Below are 17,897 nucleotides of genomic sequence, written 5' to 3'. Positions count from 1 at the left end.
CGCTACATCTGGACTTTCAAATCTAAAACCTCTTTAATACAATTACACCAAGGGACCCAATGAAAATGCCTTTCTTTGCATCAGTTTCCTTGCACTATGTGCATCCTATATTCACTCTACAGCTCTGTGCTTGTATTTTTAAAAAAAAGCCTTTCCCTACTACCCTTCTGTACGAAATACAGAGCTATAGAGATTAGCCTTAGTGCTGGAACACTGATTGAATGTTGAATTTATCAGACCATCCCCCCAAGGCCTCTCTCTGACTATGGATCTATCTTTCACTTCCCGGGGTCATCTAAGTCCCAAACCACATTCAGAGCCAGTGGTTTCCTGGCGAATGCCACGTCCGCAGGGCCATTTTTGTAAAACTTTGAAACCGACTAACTCTTTCTCATAATCATAGCCTCGGGGTGGCCACTGACAGCAAGGCAAATGGGTCTTAGAAGACATCATTAGCGGTGTCTGTACTATATTCAAATAATTCTACAGAATGGATATTTGCCAAGATGTGCAGCAAGGCAGCAGCTACACTGTGACTTCCGAGGTCATGTCAACGTTACCAGTAGATGGCGCAGTACAACTTAGGAGCAAAGTCAATTGACGTGTGTGATATATTTAACGGGTTAAATTTTTGTGACTGTTGCTATTTAAAAAAACACAAAGGCAGAGAAAGAAACATGTGTATTTCACATTTGTAGCTTTTTTTCATTTTACGGCGAAATCTTTAGAAGTGGTGTGTGAGGCTATTGTATACCTTGTTTTGTAGACGCCATGAGTTGGCAAACCATGCAAAATTTGCCGTTTGTGAGTCGCGGCTGAGAGTTCACCACCGACTCACCCCGTCAGTGCGGATGGCGGCCTCATTTAATATACTAACTTGCGAAATTCTTGAAAATCGCGAGGACCTGTGAGCAGGGTCTGCCTTGTCGTGGCTCACAGGCTTACAATGCTTTGGCCAAAGGGTTAAACTAAATGACCCTTTTTCAAGAGAATATATAAGTATTTTACTGTGTATTTTTGTCATATTGGATGTAGCATTGGGCTTCTCTGTTGCTTGTTGTATACCTTTGCCACGCTCAATAGCTCCTTTTTGACACACACTTTGCATCGGCCGGTTCCTTTGGTCCACAGATTTCAGCGTCAAAAAGAGTTGGTAGCTCTTGAGGACTGGAGTTGAGTTCGCCTGGGCTAAGGCATTGCTAGCCACTTTTCAGACTTGCAGTATGTCAAAGCCGCGCTGTGACTGGCAAATTCAAGAGAATGGCAGGAAAGTGTCTTGTGGAATAGGACCACTTAGTGAATATGGGACTGAAGAGGCTTCTACTACATCCGTAAAAGAGCTGATCAGGGCGTTGTTTTCACGAAATTCCCCATTGTACTCAATAGGGAATTTCAGCCAAGCACAGCCCGGTTGGCCATTTCGGCATATTTACAGTAGAATAAGCCCATTAGCCCCCTACTCATGCAACACCATATTTTCCTTGTTAGGGGAGGTTTCAACTCCATCCAAATGAATGTGGCTTTGATCTTACTCAATAAGAGAAGACGGCTCCGCGTTATACCGCACAGAGGCCCTTGGTTTTTGCTCCACTTCTTGCATCCACACGGCATTTTCATCACTCCAATGCATTCGGACAGACCGACATGACGAATGGCTTTCCTCAAAGGAAAAAGTACCCGGCCTCGTACTACATCGTCCTTGCTGGAGCCAAAAAAATCTGCTTCGTAGGTTTCATGTAATTGATTGGCCCATCTTCAGGGATTTAACCGTATTTACAGTTTATACTCGAAAGCTTCAACAAATCAAACGGTGACAGGTTCTTGAGGGGTTTTTTTTTTGCTTTGTTTTTGCAGCGTCTGCAAGTGTGTTGTAATAAATTGTACAATACTTGTAAGCTCCCTGTGCAACATTTCTGAAAATCACGGCACTTCTGAGGCTTAGTAAATGAAGGCCAGGTTTAGGAGGATTCAGTATGGGCTATATAGGGAATAGAAGGAAAGGAGGAGGAGGGAGGTCATATCTAAAGGTTCATTCGGATATTGGAGTTGCGATATAGTAATTGGCCATTTAACTCATGTAACTTTTGCAAATATATATATATATATATATATATATATATATATATATATATAAAATCACACATGCACAGGCCTTTAATAAGTATCCACAGGTAGGGTTGCCAGGTGTTCAGTATTGAACCAGACTATCCTATATTTGGACACTCTGTCCAGTAACAAAGTAGAGGTAATACTGGACATGTATGTGCCCGGTATTACCTGTCTGGATAGAGTGACCAGATCGGCTTGGGGGGGCCACAGGATTTCCCCGAGCAGGGCTGTTGCTAGGGGGCTGGGCAGCTTCCTCCATCCAGATTGGCTGCATTACCCAGCAGCAGCAAATCAGGAGGAGGTGTAAGGAGCCTGGGGGTGGGGCCAAAGAGAGGAGCAAACGGCATGGAGAGGTGAGAAGTGTGTGTGTGTGTGTCTCCAAAGCGTCACCGCTTTCACCATTGTGTCCAGTATTTTTGGAGAAGCCACCTGGCCCCCCTATCCACAGACAAATCATTTTTATATTAATATTTCTAAAAATCAGGAAACTGCTGGATCATTTCACACTGATAATAAACAGAAGCAAAGTAAGATGTATACAAACAAATACAGTAACAGACAACGTATTTTAGAGCAGTGCACCTGTTACCACAGCATTTCAATTACTCCAACACTGCTCTGGAAGAACTTCCTCCCCTCTCATGCTCTGCGAACGATACTAGTGAGGTCAGCAATGCCTTACAGCGCAGGGAAAAGACCCATATTAACCAAGTGATGCTATTCCCCAGTGAATGGCGTCTGCCGGCACAAGAAGCTGCCTCGTAGCATAGCACCGTTTAGTAAATATGGACCTAAAATACTCGTTTACCGTGTGGGTAATCCATGGGTAAAATAATGATGAAAACTTGGCATTCTGGTAAAGTGCCTCTAAAGATGGTGAACACCACACTACACACTACTTAGACTATAAACTCTGCTGTTGACACCTGTATCTGATGCACTTACCCCAGTTTTGCATTTTATGCCTCTTTATCATGGGTTTTTACTACCTACAGCATATAATGCGCTGCTTACACACAGTGGGCACTATATAATGATAGACATATTATCCCAAGCCAGCAGTTCCTTTCTTTACTGGATATAGATCCAATGTGGTCGTTCTCCCTCCTAATAGAGGTAAATGAGAATTTTAATCCTAAAAGAGATATATTAGTATTTTATCTGGTAGTGTTAGGACTTGCGAACAGGGTCTGCCTTGTCGTGGCTCACAGGCTTACAACGCTTTGGCCACAGGATTAAACTAAATGACCCCTTTTCAAGAGAATATATAAGTATTTTACTGTGTATTTTAGTCATATTGGTTGTAGCATTGGGCTTCTCTGTCGCTTGTTGTATACAGTTGCCACGCTCAATAGCACTCCTTTTTGACACTTATACACATATATATTTTGTGGGGGCTCAGGGGTTCCCAAAAAGAGCTTGCTGGGGTTCTGTGTGTTGTTTAATATATACAGATGCAGCAGATGTTATTACCCCCGTTAAAGCACACAAGAGAATGCGTTAAATATTATGTCCTGAACCATTGTTTTCAATCGCACTACTACGGAAAAACACGCTGCGTTAACGGGGCAATGACGCCTGCGACATCTGTACATACGTGAAATACATAGCATATGGTGCGATGTATGCTCTTTGGAACAGTTTAAATACAGGCACACGCAAACTGTGAGAAAACTAGTACTTTATTATAATAAAGCAAAACATGTTACAGAACAGGGTCTTCATTTTGCAGCCATTCATCAATCGTTATATTACTGTGCGTCGGCAGCCACACTGCGCAAAGCCTCAGGCGGGAGAATCCACGCGGTCACAATTCTTCCTTCGATCCAGGGGCAAATACCTCATTTTGCGGGGCCTGTGCAGAAAAAAAACAAATGAAAAAACGCACCTCCATTAATTTGGAAGTCAACACATTCCTAGCGCTGCGCGTGAGGCTGTTACTGCAGCTGATCATTCCTAGCGCTGCGTGTGAGGCTGTTACTGCAGCTGATCACCCCTAGCGCTGCGCGTGATGCTGTTACTGCAGCTGATCATTCCTAGCGCTGCGCGTGATGCTGTTACTGCAGCTGATCATTCCTAGCGCTGCGCGTGATGCTGTTACTGCAGCTGATCATTCCTAGCGCTGCGCGTGATGCTGTTACTGCAGCTGATCATTCCTAGCGCTGCGCGTGATGCTGTTACTGCAGCTGATCATTCCTAGCGCTGCGTGTGAGGCTGTTACTGCAGCTGATCATTCCTAGCGCTGCGCGTGATGCTGTTACTGCAGCTGATCATTCCTAGCGCTGCGCGTGATGCTGTTACTGCAGCTGATCATTCATAGCGCTGCGCGTGAGGCTGTTACTGCAGCTGATCATTCCTAGTGCTGCGTGTGACACTGTTACTGCAGCTGATCATTCATAGCGCTGCGCGTGAGGCTGTTACTGCAGCGGATCATTCCTAGCGCTGCGCGTGACGCTGTTACTGCAGCTGTTCATTCCTAGCGCTGCGCGTGAGGCTGTTACTGAAGCCGATCATTCCTAGCGCTGCGCGTGACACTGTTACTGCAGCTGTTCATTCCTAGCGCTGCGCGTGACGCTGTTACTGCAGCTGTTCATTCCTAGCGCTGCGCGTGACGCTGTTACTGCAGCTGTTCATTCCTAGCGCTGCGCGTGACGCTGTTACTGCAGCTGATCATTCCTAGCGCTACGCGTGAGGCTGTTACTGCAGCTGTTCATTCCTAGCGCTGCGCGTGACACTGTTACTGCAGCGGATCATTCCTAGCGCTGCGCGTGAGGCTGTTACTGCAGCTGATCATTAGTTGCGCTGCGCGTGACGCTGTTACTGCAGCTGATCATTCCTAGCGCTGCGCGTGAGGCTGTTACTGCAGCTGATCATTCCTAGCGCTGTGCGTGAGGCTGTTACTGCAGCTGATCATTCCTAGCGCAGCGCGTGAGGCTGTTACTGCAGCTGATCATTCCTAGCGCTGCGCGTGAGGCTGTTACTGCAGCCGATCATTCCTAGCGCTGCGCGTGACGCAGTTACTGCAGCCGATCATTCCTAGCGCTGCGTGTGACGCTGTTACTGCAGCCGATCATTCCTAGCGCTGTGTGTGAGGCTGTTACTGCAGCTGATCATTCCTAGCGCTGCGCGTGATGCTGTTAATGCAGCCGATCATTCCTAGCACTGCGCGTGAGGCTGTTACTGCAGCTGATCATTCCTAGCGCTGTGTGTGAGGCTGTTACTGCAGCTGATCATTCCTAGCGCTGCGCGTGATGCTGTTAATGCAGCTGATAATTCCTAGCGCTGCGCGTGACACTGTTACTGCAGCTGATCATTCCTAGCGCTGCGCGTGAGGCTGTTACTGCAGCTGATCATTCCTAGCGCTGCGCGTGAGGCTGTTAATGCAGCTGATCATTCCTAGCGCTACGCGTGAGGCTGTTACTGCAGCTGATCATTCCTAGCGCTGCGCGTGAGGCTGTTACTGCAGCTGTTCATTCCTAGCGCTGCGCGTGACGCTGTTACTGCAGCTGTTCATTCCTAGCGCTGCGCGTGACGCTGTTACTGCAGCTGATCATTCCTAGCGCTACGCGTGAGGCTGTTACTGCAGCTGTTCATTCCTAGCGCTGCGCGTGACACTGTTACTGCAGCGGATCATTCCTAGCGCTGCGCGTGAGGCTGTTACTGCAGCTGATCATTCCTAGCGCTGCGCGTGACGCTGTTACTGCAGCTGATCATTCCTAGCGCTGCGCGTGAGGCTGTTACTGCAGCTGATCATTCCTAGCGCTGTGCGTGAGGCTGTTACTGCAGCTGATCATTCCTAGCGCAGCGCGTGAGGCTGTTACTGCAGCTGATCATTCCTAGCGCTGCGCGTGAGGCTGTTACTGCAGCCGATCATTCCTAGCGCTGCGCGTGACGCAGTTACTGCAGCCGATCATTCCTAGCGCTGCGTGTGACGCTGTTACTGCAGCCGATCATTCCTAGCGCTGTGTGTGAGGCTGTTACTGCAGCTGATCATTCCTAGCGCTGCGCGTGATGCTGTTAATGCAGCCGATCATTCCTAGCACTGCGCGTGAGGCTGTTACTGCAGCTGATCATTCCTAGCGCTGTGTGTGAGGCTGTTACTGCAGCTGATCATTCCTAGCGCTGCGCGTGATGCTGTTAATGCAGCTGATAATTCCTAGCGCTGCGCGTGACACTGTTACTGCAGCTGATCATTCCTAGCGCTGCGCGTGAGGCTGTTACTGCAGCTGATCATTCCTAGCGCTGTGTGTGAGGCTGTTACTGCAGCTGATCATTCCTAGCGCTGCGCGTGATGCTGTTACTGCAGCCGATCATTCCTAGTGCTGCGCGTGATGCTGTTAATGCAGCTGATAATTCCTAGCGCTGCGCGTGACGCTGTTACTGCAGCCGATCATTCCTAGCACTGCGCGTGACGCTGTTACTGCAGCTGATCATTCCTAGCGCTGTGTGTGAGGCTGTTACTGCAGCTGATCATTCCTAGCGCTGCGCGTGATGCTGTTAATGCAGCTGATAATTCCTAGCGCTGCGCGTGACGCTGTTACTGCAGCCGATCATTCCTAGCGCTGCGCGTGAGGCTGTTACTGCAGCTGATCATTCCTAGCGCTGCGCGTGATGCTGTTAATGCAGCTGATCATTCCTAGCGCTGCGCGTGAGGCTGTTACTGCAGCCGATCATTCCTAGCGCTGCGCGTGAGGCTGTTACTGCAGCCGATCATTCCTAGCGCTGCGTGTGAGGCTGTTACTGCAGCCGATCATTCCAAGCGCTGCGCGTGAGGCTGTTACTGCAGCTGATCATTCCTAGCGCTGCGCGTGAGGCTGTTACTGCAGCTGATCATTCCTAGCGCTGCGCGTGACGCAGTTACTGCAGCCGATCATTCCTAGCGCTGCGTGTGACGCTGTTACTGCAGCCGATCATTCCTAGCGCTGTGTGTGAGGCTGTTACTGCAGCTGATCATTCCTAGCGCTGTGTGTGAGGCTGTTACTGCAGCTGATCATTCCTAGCGCTGCGCGTGATGCTGTTAATGCAGCCGATCATTCCTAGCACTGCGCGTGAGGCTGTTACTGCAGCTGATCATTCCTAGCGCTGTGTGTGAGGCTGTTACTGCAGCTGATCATTCCTAGCGCTGCGCGTGATGCTGTTAATGCAGCTGATAATTCCTAGCGCTGCGCGTGACACTGTTACTGCAGCTGATCATTCCTAGCGCTGCGCGTGAGGCTGTTACTGCAGCTGATCATTCCTAGCGCTGTGTGTGAGGCTGTTACTGCAGCTGATCATTCCTAGCGCTGCGCGTGATGCTGTTACTGCAGCCGATCATTCCTAGTGCTGCGCGTGATGCTGTTAATGCAGCTGATAATTCCTAGCGCTGCGCGTGACGCTGTTACTGCAGCCGATCATTCCTAGCACTGCGCGTGACGCTGTTACTGCAGCTGATCATTCCTAGCGCTGTGTGTGAGGCTGTTACTGCAGCTGATCATTCCTAGCGCTGCGCGTGATGCTGTTAATGCAGCTGATAATTCCTAGCGCTGCGCGTGACGCTGTTACTGCAGCCGATCATTCCTAGCGCTGCGCGTGAGGCTGTTACTGCAGCTGATCATTCCTAGCGCTGCGCGTGATGCTGTTAATGCAGCTGATCATTCCTAGCGCTGCGCGTGAGGCTGTTACTGCAGCCGATCATTCCTAGCGCTGCGCGTGAGGCTGTTACTGCAGCCGATCATTCCTAGCGCTGCGTGTGAGGCTGTTACTGCAGCCGATCATTCCAAGCGCTGCGCGTGAGGCTGTTACTGCAGCTGATCATTCCTAGCGCTGCGCGTGAGGCTGTTACTGCAGCTGATCATTCCTAGCGCTGCGCGTGAGGCTGTTACTGCAGCCGATCATTCCTAGCGCTGAGCGAGGCTGTTACTGCAGCTGATCATTCCTAGCGCTGCGCGTGAGGCTGTTACTGCAGCTGATCATTCCTAGCGCTGCGCGTGAGGCTGTTACTGCAGCCGATCATTCCTAGCACTGCGCGTGACGCTGTTACTGCAGCTGATCATTCCTAGCGCTGTGCGTGACGCTGTTACTGCAGCCGATCATTCCTAGCGCTGCACGTGAGGCTGTTACTGCAGCCGATCATTCCTAGCACTGCGCGTGAGGCTGTTACTGCAGCTGATCATTCCTAGCGCTGTGCGTGAGGCTGTTACTGCAGCCGATCATTCCTAGCGCTGCGCGTGAGGCTGTTACTGCAGCCGATAATTCCTAGCGCTGCGCGTGACGCTGTTACTGCAGCTGATCATTCCTAGCGCTACGCGTGATGCTGTTACTGCAGCCGATCATTCCTAGCACTGCGCGTGAGGCTGTTACTGCAGCCGATCATTCCTAGCGCTGCGCGTGAGGCTGTTACTGCAGCCGATCATTCCTAGCGCTGTGTGTGAGGCTGTTACTGCAGCCGATCATTCCTAGCGCTGCGCGTGAGGCTGTTACTGCAGCCGATCATTCCTAGCGTGGCGCGTGATGCTGTTACTGCAGCTGATCATTCCTAGCGCTGCGCGTGAGGCTGTTACTGCAGCCGATCATTCCTAGCGTGGCGCGTGATGCTGTTACTGCAGCCGATCATTCCTAGCGCTGCGCGTGAGGCTGTTACTGCAGCCGATCATTCCTAGCGCTGCGCGTGACGCTGTTACTGCAGCTGAACATTCCTAGCGCTGCGCGTGAGGCTGTTACTGCAGCCGATCATTCCTAGCGCTGCGCGTGAGGCTGTTACTGCAGCTGATCATTCCTAGCGCTGTGCGTGACGCTGTTACTGCAGCTTATCATTCCTAGCGCTGCGCGTGAGGCTGTTACTGCAGCCGATCATTCCTAGCGCTGCGCGTGACGCTGTTACTGCAGCTGATCATTCCTAGCGCTGTGTGTGAGGCTGTTACTGCAGGCGATCATTCCTAGCGCTGCGCGTGAGGCTGTTACTGCAGCCGATCATTCCTAGCACTGCGCGTGAGGCTGTTACTGCAGCTGATCATTCCTAGCGCTGCGCGTGAGGCTGTTACTGCAGCCGATCATTCCTAGCGCTGCGCGTGATGCTGTTACTGCAGCTGATCATTCCTAGCGCTGCGCGTGAAGCTGTTACTGCAGCCGATCATTCCTAGCGCTGCGTGTGAGGCTGTTACTGCAGCTGATCATTCCTAGCGCTGTGCGTGACGCTGTTACTGCAGCTGATCATTCCTAGCGCTGCGCGTGAGGCTGTTACTGCAGCTGATCATTCCAAGCGCTGCGTGTGAGGCTGTTACTGCAGCTGATCATTCCTAGCGCTGCGCGTGATGCTGTTACTGCAGCCGATCATTCCTAGCGCTGCGCGTGACGCTGTTACTGCAGCTGATCATTCCTAGCGCTGCGCGTGAGGCTGTTACTGCAGCTGATCATTCCAAGCGCTGCGTGTGAGGCTGTTACTGCAGCCGGTCATTCATAGCACTGTGCGTGAGGCTGTTACTGCAGCTGATCATTCCTAGCGCTGCGCGTGAGGCTGTTAATGCAGCTGATCATTCCTAGCGCTGCGTGTGAGGCTGTTACTGCAGCTGATCATTCCTAGCGCTGCGCGTGAGGCTGTTACTGCAGCCGATCATTCCAAGCGCTGCGCGTGAGGCTGTTACTGCAGCCGGTCATTCCTAGCGCTGTGTGTGACACTGTTACTGCAGCTGATCATTCTTAGCGCTGCGCGTGACGCCATTACTGCAGCTGATCATTCTTAGCGCTGCGCGTGACGCTGTTACTGCAGCTGATCATTCTTAGCGCTGCGCATGAGGCTGTTAATGCAGCCGATCATTCCTAGCGCTGTGTGAGGCTGTTACTGCAGCTGATCATTCCTAGCGCTGCGCGTGAGGCTGTTACTGCAGCCGATCATTCCTAGCGCTGTGTGTGAGGCTGTTACTGCAGCTGATCATTCCTAGCGCTGCGCGTGAGGCTGTTACTGCAGCCGATCATTCCTAGCGCTGTGTGTGAGGCTGTTACTGCAGCTGATCATTCCTAGCGCTGCGCGTGAGGCTGTTAATGCAGCCGATCATTCCTAGCGCTGTGTGTGAGGCTGTTACTGCAGCTGATCATTCCTAGCGCTGCGCGTGAGGCTGTTACTGCAGCTGATTATTCCTAGCGCTGCGCGTGATGCTGTTACTGCAGCTGATCATTCCTAGCGCGGCGCGTGAGGCTGTTACTGCAGCTGATCATTCCTAGCGCTGCGCGTGAGGCTGTTACTGCAGCCGATCATTCCTAGCGCTGCGCGTGAGGCTGTTACTGCAGCTGATCATTCCTAGCGCTGCGCGTGAGGCTGTTACTGCAGCTGATCATTCCTAGCGCTGCGTGTGAGGCTGTTACTGCAGCTGATCATTCTTAGCGCTGCGCGTGACGCTGTTACTGCAGCTGATCATTCTTAGCGCTGTGCGTGACGCTGTTACTGCAGCTGATCATTCCTAGCGCTGCGCGTGACGCTGTTAATGCAGCCGGTCATTCCTAGCGCTGCGTGTGACGCAGTTACTGCAGCTGATCATTCCTAGCGCTGCGCGTGATGCTGTTACTGCAGCTGATCATTCCTAGCGCTGCGCGTGAGGCTGTTACTGCAGCCTGCCATTCATAGTGCTGCGTGTGAGGCTGTTACTGCAGCTGATCATTCCTAGCGCTGCGCGTGAGGCTGTTAATGCAGCTGATCATTCCTAGCGCTACGCGTGAGGCTGTTACTGCAGCTGATCATTCCTAGCACTGCGCGTGAGGCTGTTACTGCAGCTGATCATTCCTAGCGCTGCGCGTGAGGCTGTTAATGCAGCTGATCATTCCTAGCGCTACGCGTGAGGCTGTTACTGCAGCTGATCATTCCTAGCGCTGCGCGTGATGCTGTTACTGCAGCCGATCATTCCTAGCGCTGCGCGTGAGGCTGTTACTGCAGCTGATCATTCCTAGCGCTGCGCGTGATGCTGTTACTGCAGCCGATCATTCCTAGCGCTACGCGTGAGGCTGTTACTGCAGCTGATCATTCCTAGCGCTGCGCGTGAGGCTGTTACTGCAGCTGATCATTCCTAGCGCTGCGCGTGAGGCTGTTACTGCAGCTGATCATTCCTAGCGCTGTGTGTGAGGCTGTTACTGCAGCTGATCATTCCTAGCGCTGCGCGTGACGCTGTTACTGCAGCCGATCATTCCTAGCGCTGCGCGTGATGCTGTTAATGCAGCTGATCATTCCTAGCGCTGCGCGTGATGCTGTTACTGCAGCCGGTCATTCCTAGCGCTGCGCGTGAGGCTGTTACTGCAGCTGATCATTCCTAGCGCTGCGCGTGATGCTGTTACTGCAGCTGATCATTCTTAGCGCTGCGCGTGACGCAGTTACTGCAGCTGATCATTCCTAGCGCTGCGCGTGACGCTGTTAATGCAGCCTGTCATTCCTAGCGCTGCACGTGAGGCTGTTACTGCAGCTGGTCATTCCTAGCTCTGCGCGTGATGCTGTTACTGCAGCTGATCATTCCTAGCGCTGCGCGTGAGGCTGTTACTGCAGCCTGCCATTCATAGTGCTGCGCGTGAGGCTGTTACTGCAGCCGGTCATTCATAGCACTGCGCGTGAGGCTGTTACTGCAGCGGATCATTCCTAGCACTGCGCGTGAGGCTGTTACTGCAGCTGATCATTCTTAGCGCTGCACGTGATGCTGTTAATGCAGCGGATCATTCCTAGCACTGCGCGTGAGGCTGTTACTGCAGCTGATCATTCTTAGCGCTGCACGTGACGCTGTTAATGCAGCTGATCATTCCTAGCGCTGCGCGTGAGGGTGTTACTGCAGCTGATCATTCCTAGTGCTGTGCGTGAGGCTGTTACTGCAGCTGATCATTCCTAGCGCTGCGCGTGAGGCTGTTACTGCAGCTGATCATTCCTAGTGCTGTGCGTGAGGCTGTTACTGCAGCTGGTCATTCCTAGCACTGCGCGTGAGGCTGTTATTGCAGCCGATCATTCCTAGCGCTGCGCGTGACGCTGTTACTGCAGCCGGTCGTTCCTAGCGCTGCGCGTGAGGGTGTTAATGCAGCTGATCATTCCTAGCGCTGCGCGTGAGGCTGTTACTGCAGCTGGTCATTCCTAGCGCTGCGCGTGAGGCTGTTATTGCAGCCGATCATTCCTAGCGCTGCGCGTGACGCTGTTACTGCAGCCGGTCATTCCTAGCGCTGCGTGTGAGGCTGTTACTGCAGCCGGTCATTCCTAGCGCTGCGCGTGAGGCTGTTAATGCAGCTGATAATTCGTAGCGCTGCGTGTGACGCAGTTACTGCAGCTGATCATTCCTAGCGCTGCGCGTGAGGCTGTTACTGCAGCTGATCATTCCTAGCGCTGCGCGTGAGGCTGTTACTGCAGCTGATCATTCCTAGCGCTGCGCGTGAGGCTGTTACTGCAGCTGATCATTCCTAGCGCTGCGCGAGAGGCTGTTACTGCAGCTGATCATTCCTAGCGCTGCGCGTGAGGCTGTTACTGCAGCTGGTCATTCCTAGCGCTGCGCGTGAGGCTGTTATTGCAGCCGATCATTCCTAGCGCTGCGCGTGACGCTGTTACTGCAGCCGGTCATTCCTAGCGCTGCGTGTGAGGCTGTTACTGCAGCCAGTCATTCCTAGCGCTGCGCGTGAGGCTGTTAATGCAGCTGATAATTCGTAGCGCTGCGTGTGACGCAGTTACTGCAGCTGATCATTCCTAGCGCTGCGCGTGAGGCTGTTACTGCAGCTGATCATTCCTAGCGCTGCGCGTGAGGCTGTTACTGCAGCTGATCATTCCTAGCGCTGCGCGTGAGGCTGTTACTGCAGCTGATCATTCCTAGCGCTGCGTGTGAGGCTGTTACTGCAGCTGATCATTCTTAGCGCTGCGCGTGACGCTGTTACTGCAGCTGATCATTCTTAGCGCTGTGCGTGACGCTGTTACTGCAGCTGATCATTCCTAGCGCTGCGCGTGAGGCTGTTAATGCAGCCGGTCATTCCTAGCGCTGCGTGTGACGCAGTTACTGCAGCTGATCATTCCTAGCGCTGCGCGTGATGCTGTTACTGCAGCTGATCATTCCTAGCGCTGCGCGTGAGGCTGTTACTGCAGCCTGCCATTCATAGTGCTGCGTGTGAGGCTGTTACTGCAGCTGATCATTCCTAGCGCTGCGCGTGAGGCTGTTAATGCAGCTGATCATTCCTAGCGCTACGCGTGAGGCTGTTACTGCAGCTGATCATTCCTAGCACTGCGCGTGAGGCTGTTACTGCAGCTGATCATTCCTAGCGCTGCGCGTGAGGCTGTTAATGCAGCTGATCATTCCTAGCGCTACGCGTGAGGCTGTTACTGCAGCTGATCATTCCTAGCGCTGCGCGTGAGGCTGTTAATGCAGCTGATCATTCCTAGCGCTGCGCGTGAGGCTGTTACTGCAGCTGATCATTCCTAGCGCTGTGTGTGAGGCTGTTACTGCAGCTGATCATTCCTAGCGCTGCGCGTGACGCTGTTACTGCAGCCGATCATTCCTAGCGCTGCGCGTGATGCTGTTAATGCAGCTGATCATTCCTAGCGCTGCGCGTGATGCTGTTACTGCAGCCGGTCATTCCTAGCGCTGCGCGTGAGGCTGTTACTGCAGCTGATCATTCCTAGCGCTGCGCGTGATGCTGTTACTGCAGCTGATCATTCTTAGCGCTGCGCGTGACGCTGTTACTGCAGCTGATCATTCCTAGCGCTGCGCGTGACGCTGTTAATGCAGCCTGTCATTCCTAGCGCTGCACGTGAGGCTGTTACTGCAGCTGGTCATTCCTAGCTCTGCGCGTGATGCTGTTACTGCAGCTGATCATTCCTAGCGCTGCGCGTGAGGCTGTTACTGCAGCCTGCCATTCATAGTGCTGCGCGTGAGGCTGTTACTGCAGCCGGTCATTCATAGCACTGCGCGTGAGGCTGTTACTGCAGCGGATCATTCCTAGCACTGCGCGTGAGGCTGTTACTGCAGCTGATCATTCTTAGCGCTGCACGTGACGCTGTTAATGCAGCGGATCATTCCTAGCACTGCGCGTGAGGCTGTTACTGCAGCTGATCATTCTTAGCGCTGCACGTGACGCTGTTAATGCAGCTGATCATTCCTAGCGCTGCGCGTGAGGGTGTTACTGCAGCTGATCATTCCTAGTGCTGTGCGTGAGGCTGTTACTGCAGCTGATCATTCCTAGCGCTGCACGTGAGGCTGTTACTGCAGCTGATCATTCCTAGTGCTGTGCGTGAGGCTGTTACTGCAGCTGGTCATTCCTAGCACTGCGCGTGAGGCTGTTATTGCAGCCGATCATTCCTAGCGCTGCGCGTGACGCTGTTACTGCAGCCGGTCGTTCCTAGCGCTGCGCGTGAGGGTGTTAATGCAGCTGATCATTCCTAGCGCTGCGCGTGAGGCTGTTACTGCAGCTGGTCATTCCTAGCGCTGCGCGTGAGGCTGTTATTGCAGCCGATCATTCCTAGCGCTGCGCGTGACGCTGTTACTGCAGCTGATCTTGGAAAGTCTCACAATTCTAACAGCTGCTTTGCGAATTAGCCGTGTGACGGATATAAGAACTGCAGTCACTTTCATTACCACTGTAATTTGGTCATGGCGAATTTGGATCTAAGTCTGATTTCTTCTTTTTTTTATCACGTTAAAGCAAATTAACAATTTGACAAATGTAGGAAAACCTCTTATCTTTGCCTTAACCCTTTTCTGTAACGTGCTGCAGTCCCCTTTGGCAGAAAAAAATGGGTAATGGAAAGAAATTGCATGGTTAACCCTAATCCTCCCTTATTGCAGTGTGAGGCAGTGCAGGTTTTGGGTTACCATCAAATAAAGGATCCATCAGAAGGTTGAAAAAGAAATATGTTAAAAGTGACATTTACTGTTCTGTAGTATAGATCATTTCATATAACTCCTAAGTGGTTTTCATCAAAAATAATTTTAAAAAAAATTGAAACAAAAATAAATAAATAAAGGATCCATGCCAAAGATCCAATTTCCTTTTCCGACATGGGCTGAAAACTTTTATCTTTTTAGGCACAAAGCATCGTAATGGTGCATGGGTTAAAGCTTTTCAACTACTTGTTTAAAGATGGGGTCTCCCCTATGGGGACAAAATGCACCAATGGAAGTGAGATGTTGACAGGGTTAGATCTGGGTGATTTATGGATGTACCGCTAGTATTTGTAAATCATTTTGTAAAGTTCGTTTGCAAGCCTGGTTAGCAGGAGTGAGATGGCTTTGATTTCCCCAATGTGTGAGGTGATGGTTTGTTGAAAAGACCTTACACATGTAAGGTGCCCACCCCTCTTCCCTCCTTCTACAGTTCAACCCCGTTATAACACAAATCCGCTTATAACGCGATGCAGGGGTGGCTCCCAATTTTCGTATTTATGAATACTTTACAACACGATTATTGGCATCTTAAATACTTTATTGTACAATGCATACAACTGTACATTATTTCTAACGTGATCCGCTTACAGCGCGATGTGATTCTTAGGACCCCAAGCACAGCGTTATAAGGGGGTTTGAGCTGTACTTATGAACCCTTTGGCAAAGGCAAGGTAGTTTAATTGCAAATACATGCTTCCTTCATTTACTATGAAATTAAATGAGCCTAATGGTTGATCCAACATATTAAGGAATCCAGTAACGTTGTTATTACAACGTGTTTTATTTGTCTGTGACTAAACGTTGAGACATTGAAGACTGGCATGCACAGTAAATCCACCACTGTAGTATTTCCAGGGGGGAAATGTCAATCTAGTGGTTGAAATGCCTTACAAAAGCAGTTGTTGTGCTACATTACAGGAAAGTACTGTATAATACGTTCTACAATAAAGAACCACGTGCATTACCAACGCTTCCGACTATGTTTACATTGCGGGAAGAGAAAAGACACAAACACCTTCCTGAAGGCTATAAACATAGAAGTTTAGTTTTGGCGTGTACCATTGTGTTATGTTCACGATACGCTACAGAGGTCTTAGTATAGATGTTAACGGTATAATGCAGAGTGTGTATGTCTGTGCTAATGTATCAGTTGTGTGAAAGAATTATTGACAGGAGGGCTATAGAAATGACAAACTGAAACAGCTTGTTGATGTGTCATCTCCTTGTGCACTCGTAAATAAAGATTCCTTGATACTCACCGAACCTGCCTGCAGCTCTTGGTACCCTGGGGGCACCCCAGAAAAGGCTGCAATTACAGTTGGTAAATGCATCAGTTTCAGCTGCTAACCCCCTAATTGTATTAGTGTGATTATGGTATCAATGATTCTACGTGATAAATGCGTAGCATTGTATGGGCTTCTGCAAATGAAGGGTTAAATCCTTTTGCTCTGGCATTTTCTGTTTCCCTCCGTGTTTGGGTGTATACAGATAGTGTAGATGTCTGCACCCATTGGGCAAAATCATTGTTGGCCAATGAGGCGTCTAACATTGGTCTTGGCGGCCTGCTCCCGATAACGAAAAGGTTTAATGACATGGACAAGAAATGGAAAACGACGCGGAATAAACTCAAAATGTAAACAAATACTTCTTCCAAATTGCTCAGTGACGGCAAATGTTTTGTGAAGCTGTCACACCGCATTTCATTTCAGGAATGGGATATTTGGTCGCGGCCAAGTAACCACCGGTGCCTCGCCGCTGCCGCTCCGCCCCCCCCCCCCCGCCCGCTTCTACTATAAGCAAGTTTTAGAGTACGGGGTTAACTTTAGCAGTTTTAGTGGTTAGGGTAGGGGGATAAATTTAGGGGTTTTAGCGGTTAAGGTAGGGGGATAAATTTAGGGGTTTTAGCGGTTAGGGTAGGGGGATAACTTTAGCAGTTTTAGTGGTTAGGGTAGGGGGATAAATTTAGGGGTTTTAGCGGTTAGGGTAGGGGGATAACTTTAGCAGTTTTAGTGGTTAGGGTAGGGGGATAAATTTAGGGGTTTTAGTGGTTAGGGTAGGGGGTTAACTTTAGGACTTTTAGCGGTTAGGGTAGGGGGATAACTTTAGGGGTTTTAGTGGTTAGGGTAGGGGGATAACTTTAGTTATCTTCTAGTGCATATATAAGAGCTGTGGTACTAAGGTACAGATGTAGCTAACATTATTGCACCACATAAATGTCATGTTACGCATCAAAGCTGGCGCTTCATTTAACGCCATGCCATGGAGACAGAGGTTGACGAGCGCAAAGAGACGCGCCACTGGGCATCATTTAATGTTTTTCTTTTTATAACGTTAATGTCTCAAGAAGGGCAATAATAATGGCCACATCTGTAACCACGAAGGGAGGCTGTCCCAAGCCCGGCTGCATTGTGTATATCAGGAGCCTATTTAATATGCTGCAAAGCGATCTTCCCTGGGCTTGAGTATTCTAGTCCCGTTCACTGGAATGTTACTGTACATACTTACATAAGGTTGAAAAAAGACACACAGTACGTCCAAGTTCAACCTATGCTAAATTTAAACGACAGACTCTTTATCCTATACAGTATTTGTACTTACAGAATGTAGATCTCTTCATTTGGGATAGGGGGGCTCTGAGCTCTATACCCCAGATATGTTTGTATATCTGGTTATGGGGTATGGTTAACCGTTTCCCTGTCATTGAGGCTAGCAACACCTTGCAGTGCAGGGAGTTACAGCTCCATCTATCCTTGATGGGTAACCCAAATATGCCTTGTGTTGTGCTATTTATGATAATGAACACTACATATAGTACAAGCATACTGCATACTGCAAAACTGGGTCAGAACAGAACCCTGAAGAGAAAAACTCTTGTTGTCTTCAATGCCATTATGCGTGGAGTTGTGTTTGGCTCTATTTTGCCCCAATGGT

General features: G+C 50.4%; 1 protein-coding gene across 3 annotated transcripts in view; it reads right to left on the bottom strand.

The window, feature by feature from the left end:
• Window positions 1-3,773: 3,773 nt before the first annotated feature.
• Window positions 3,774-17,897, bottom strand: part of MYO18B (myosin XVIIIB) — a 345,583-nt gene continuing 331,459 nt past the window's right edge. For all 3 annotated transcript variants that reach the window (XM_075568956.1, XM_075568957.1, XM_075568958.1), the window contains one exon: window positions 3,774-3,964. In XM_075568956.1, coding sequence (XP_075425071.1) covers window positions 3,951-3,964 — 14 coding nt within the window. In that variant the 3' untranslated portion in view covers window positions 3,774-3,950. The remainder of the gene's footprint in view (window positions 3,965-17,897) is intronic.

Source organism: Ascaphus truei, chromosome 13 (assembly GCF_040206685.1).
Source record: "Ascaphus truei isolate aAscTru1 chromosome 13, aAscTru1.hap1, whole genome shotgun sequence".
NCBI classification, from domain to species: Eukaryota; Metazoa; Chordata; class Amphibia; order Anura; family Ascaphidae; genus Ascaphus; species Ascaphus truei.
Note: the sequence above shows the minus strand (reverse complement) of the source record. Positions and strands in the feature narration are given on the sequence as shown.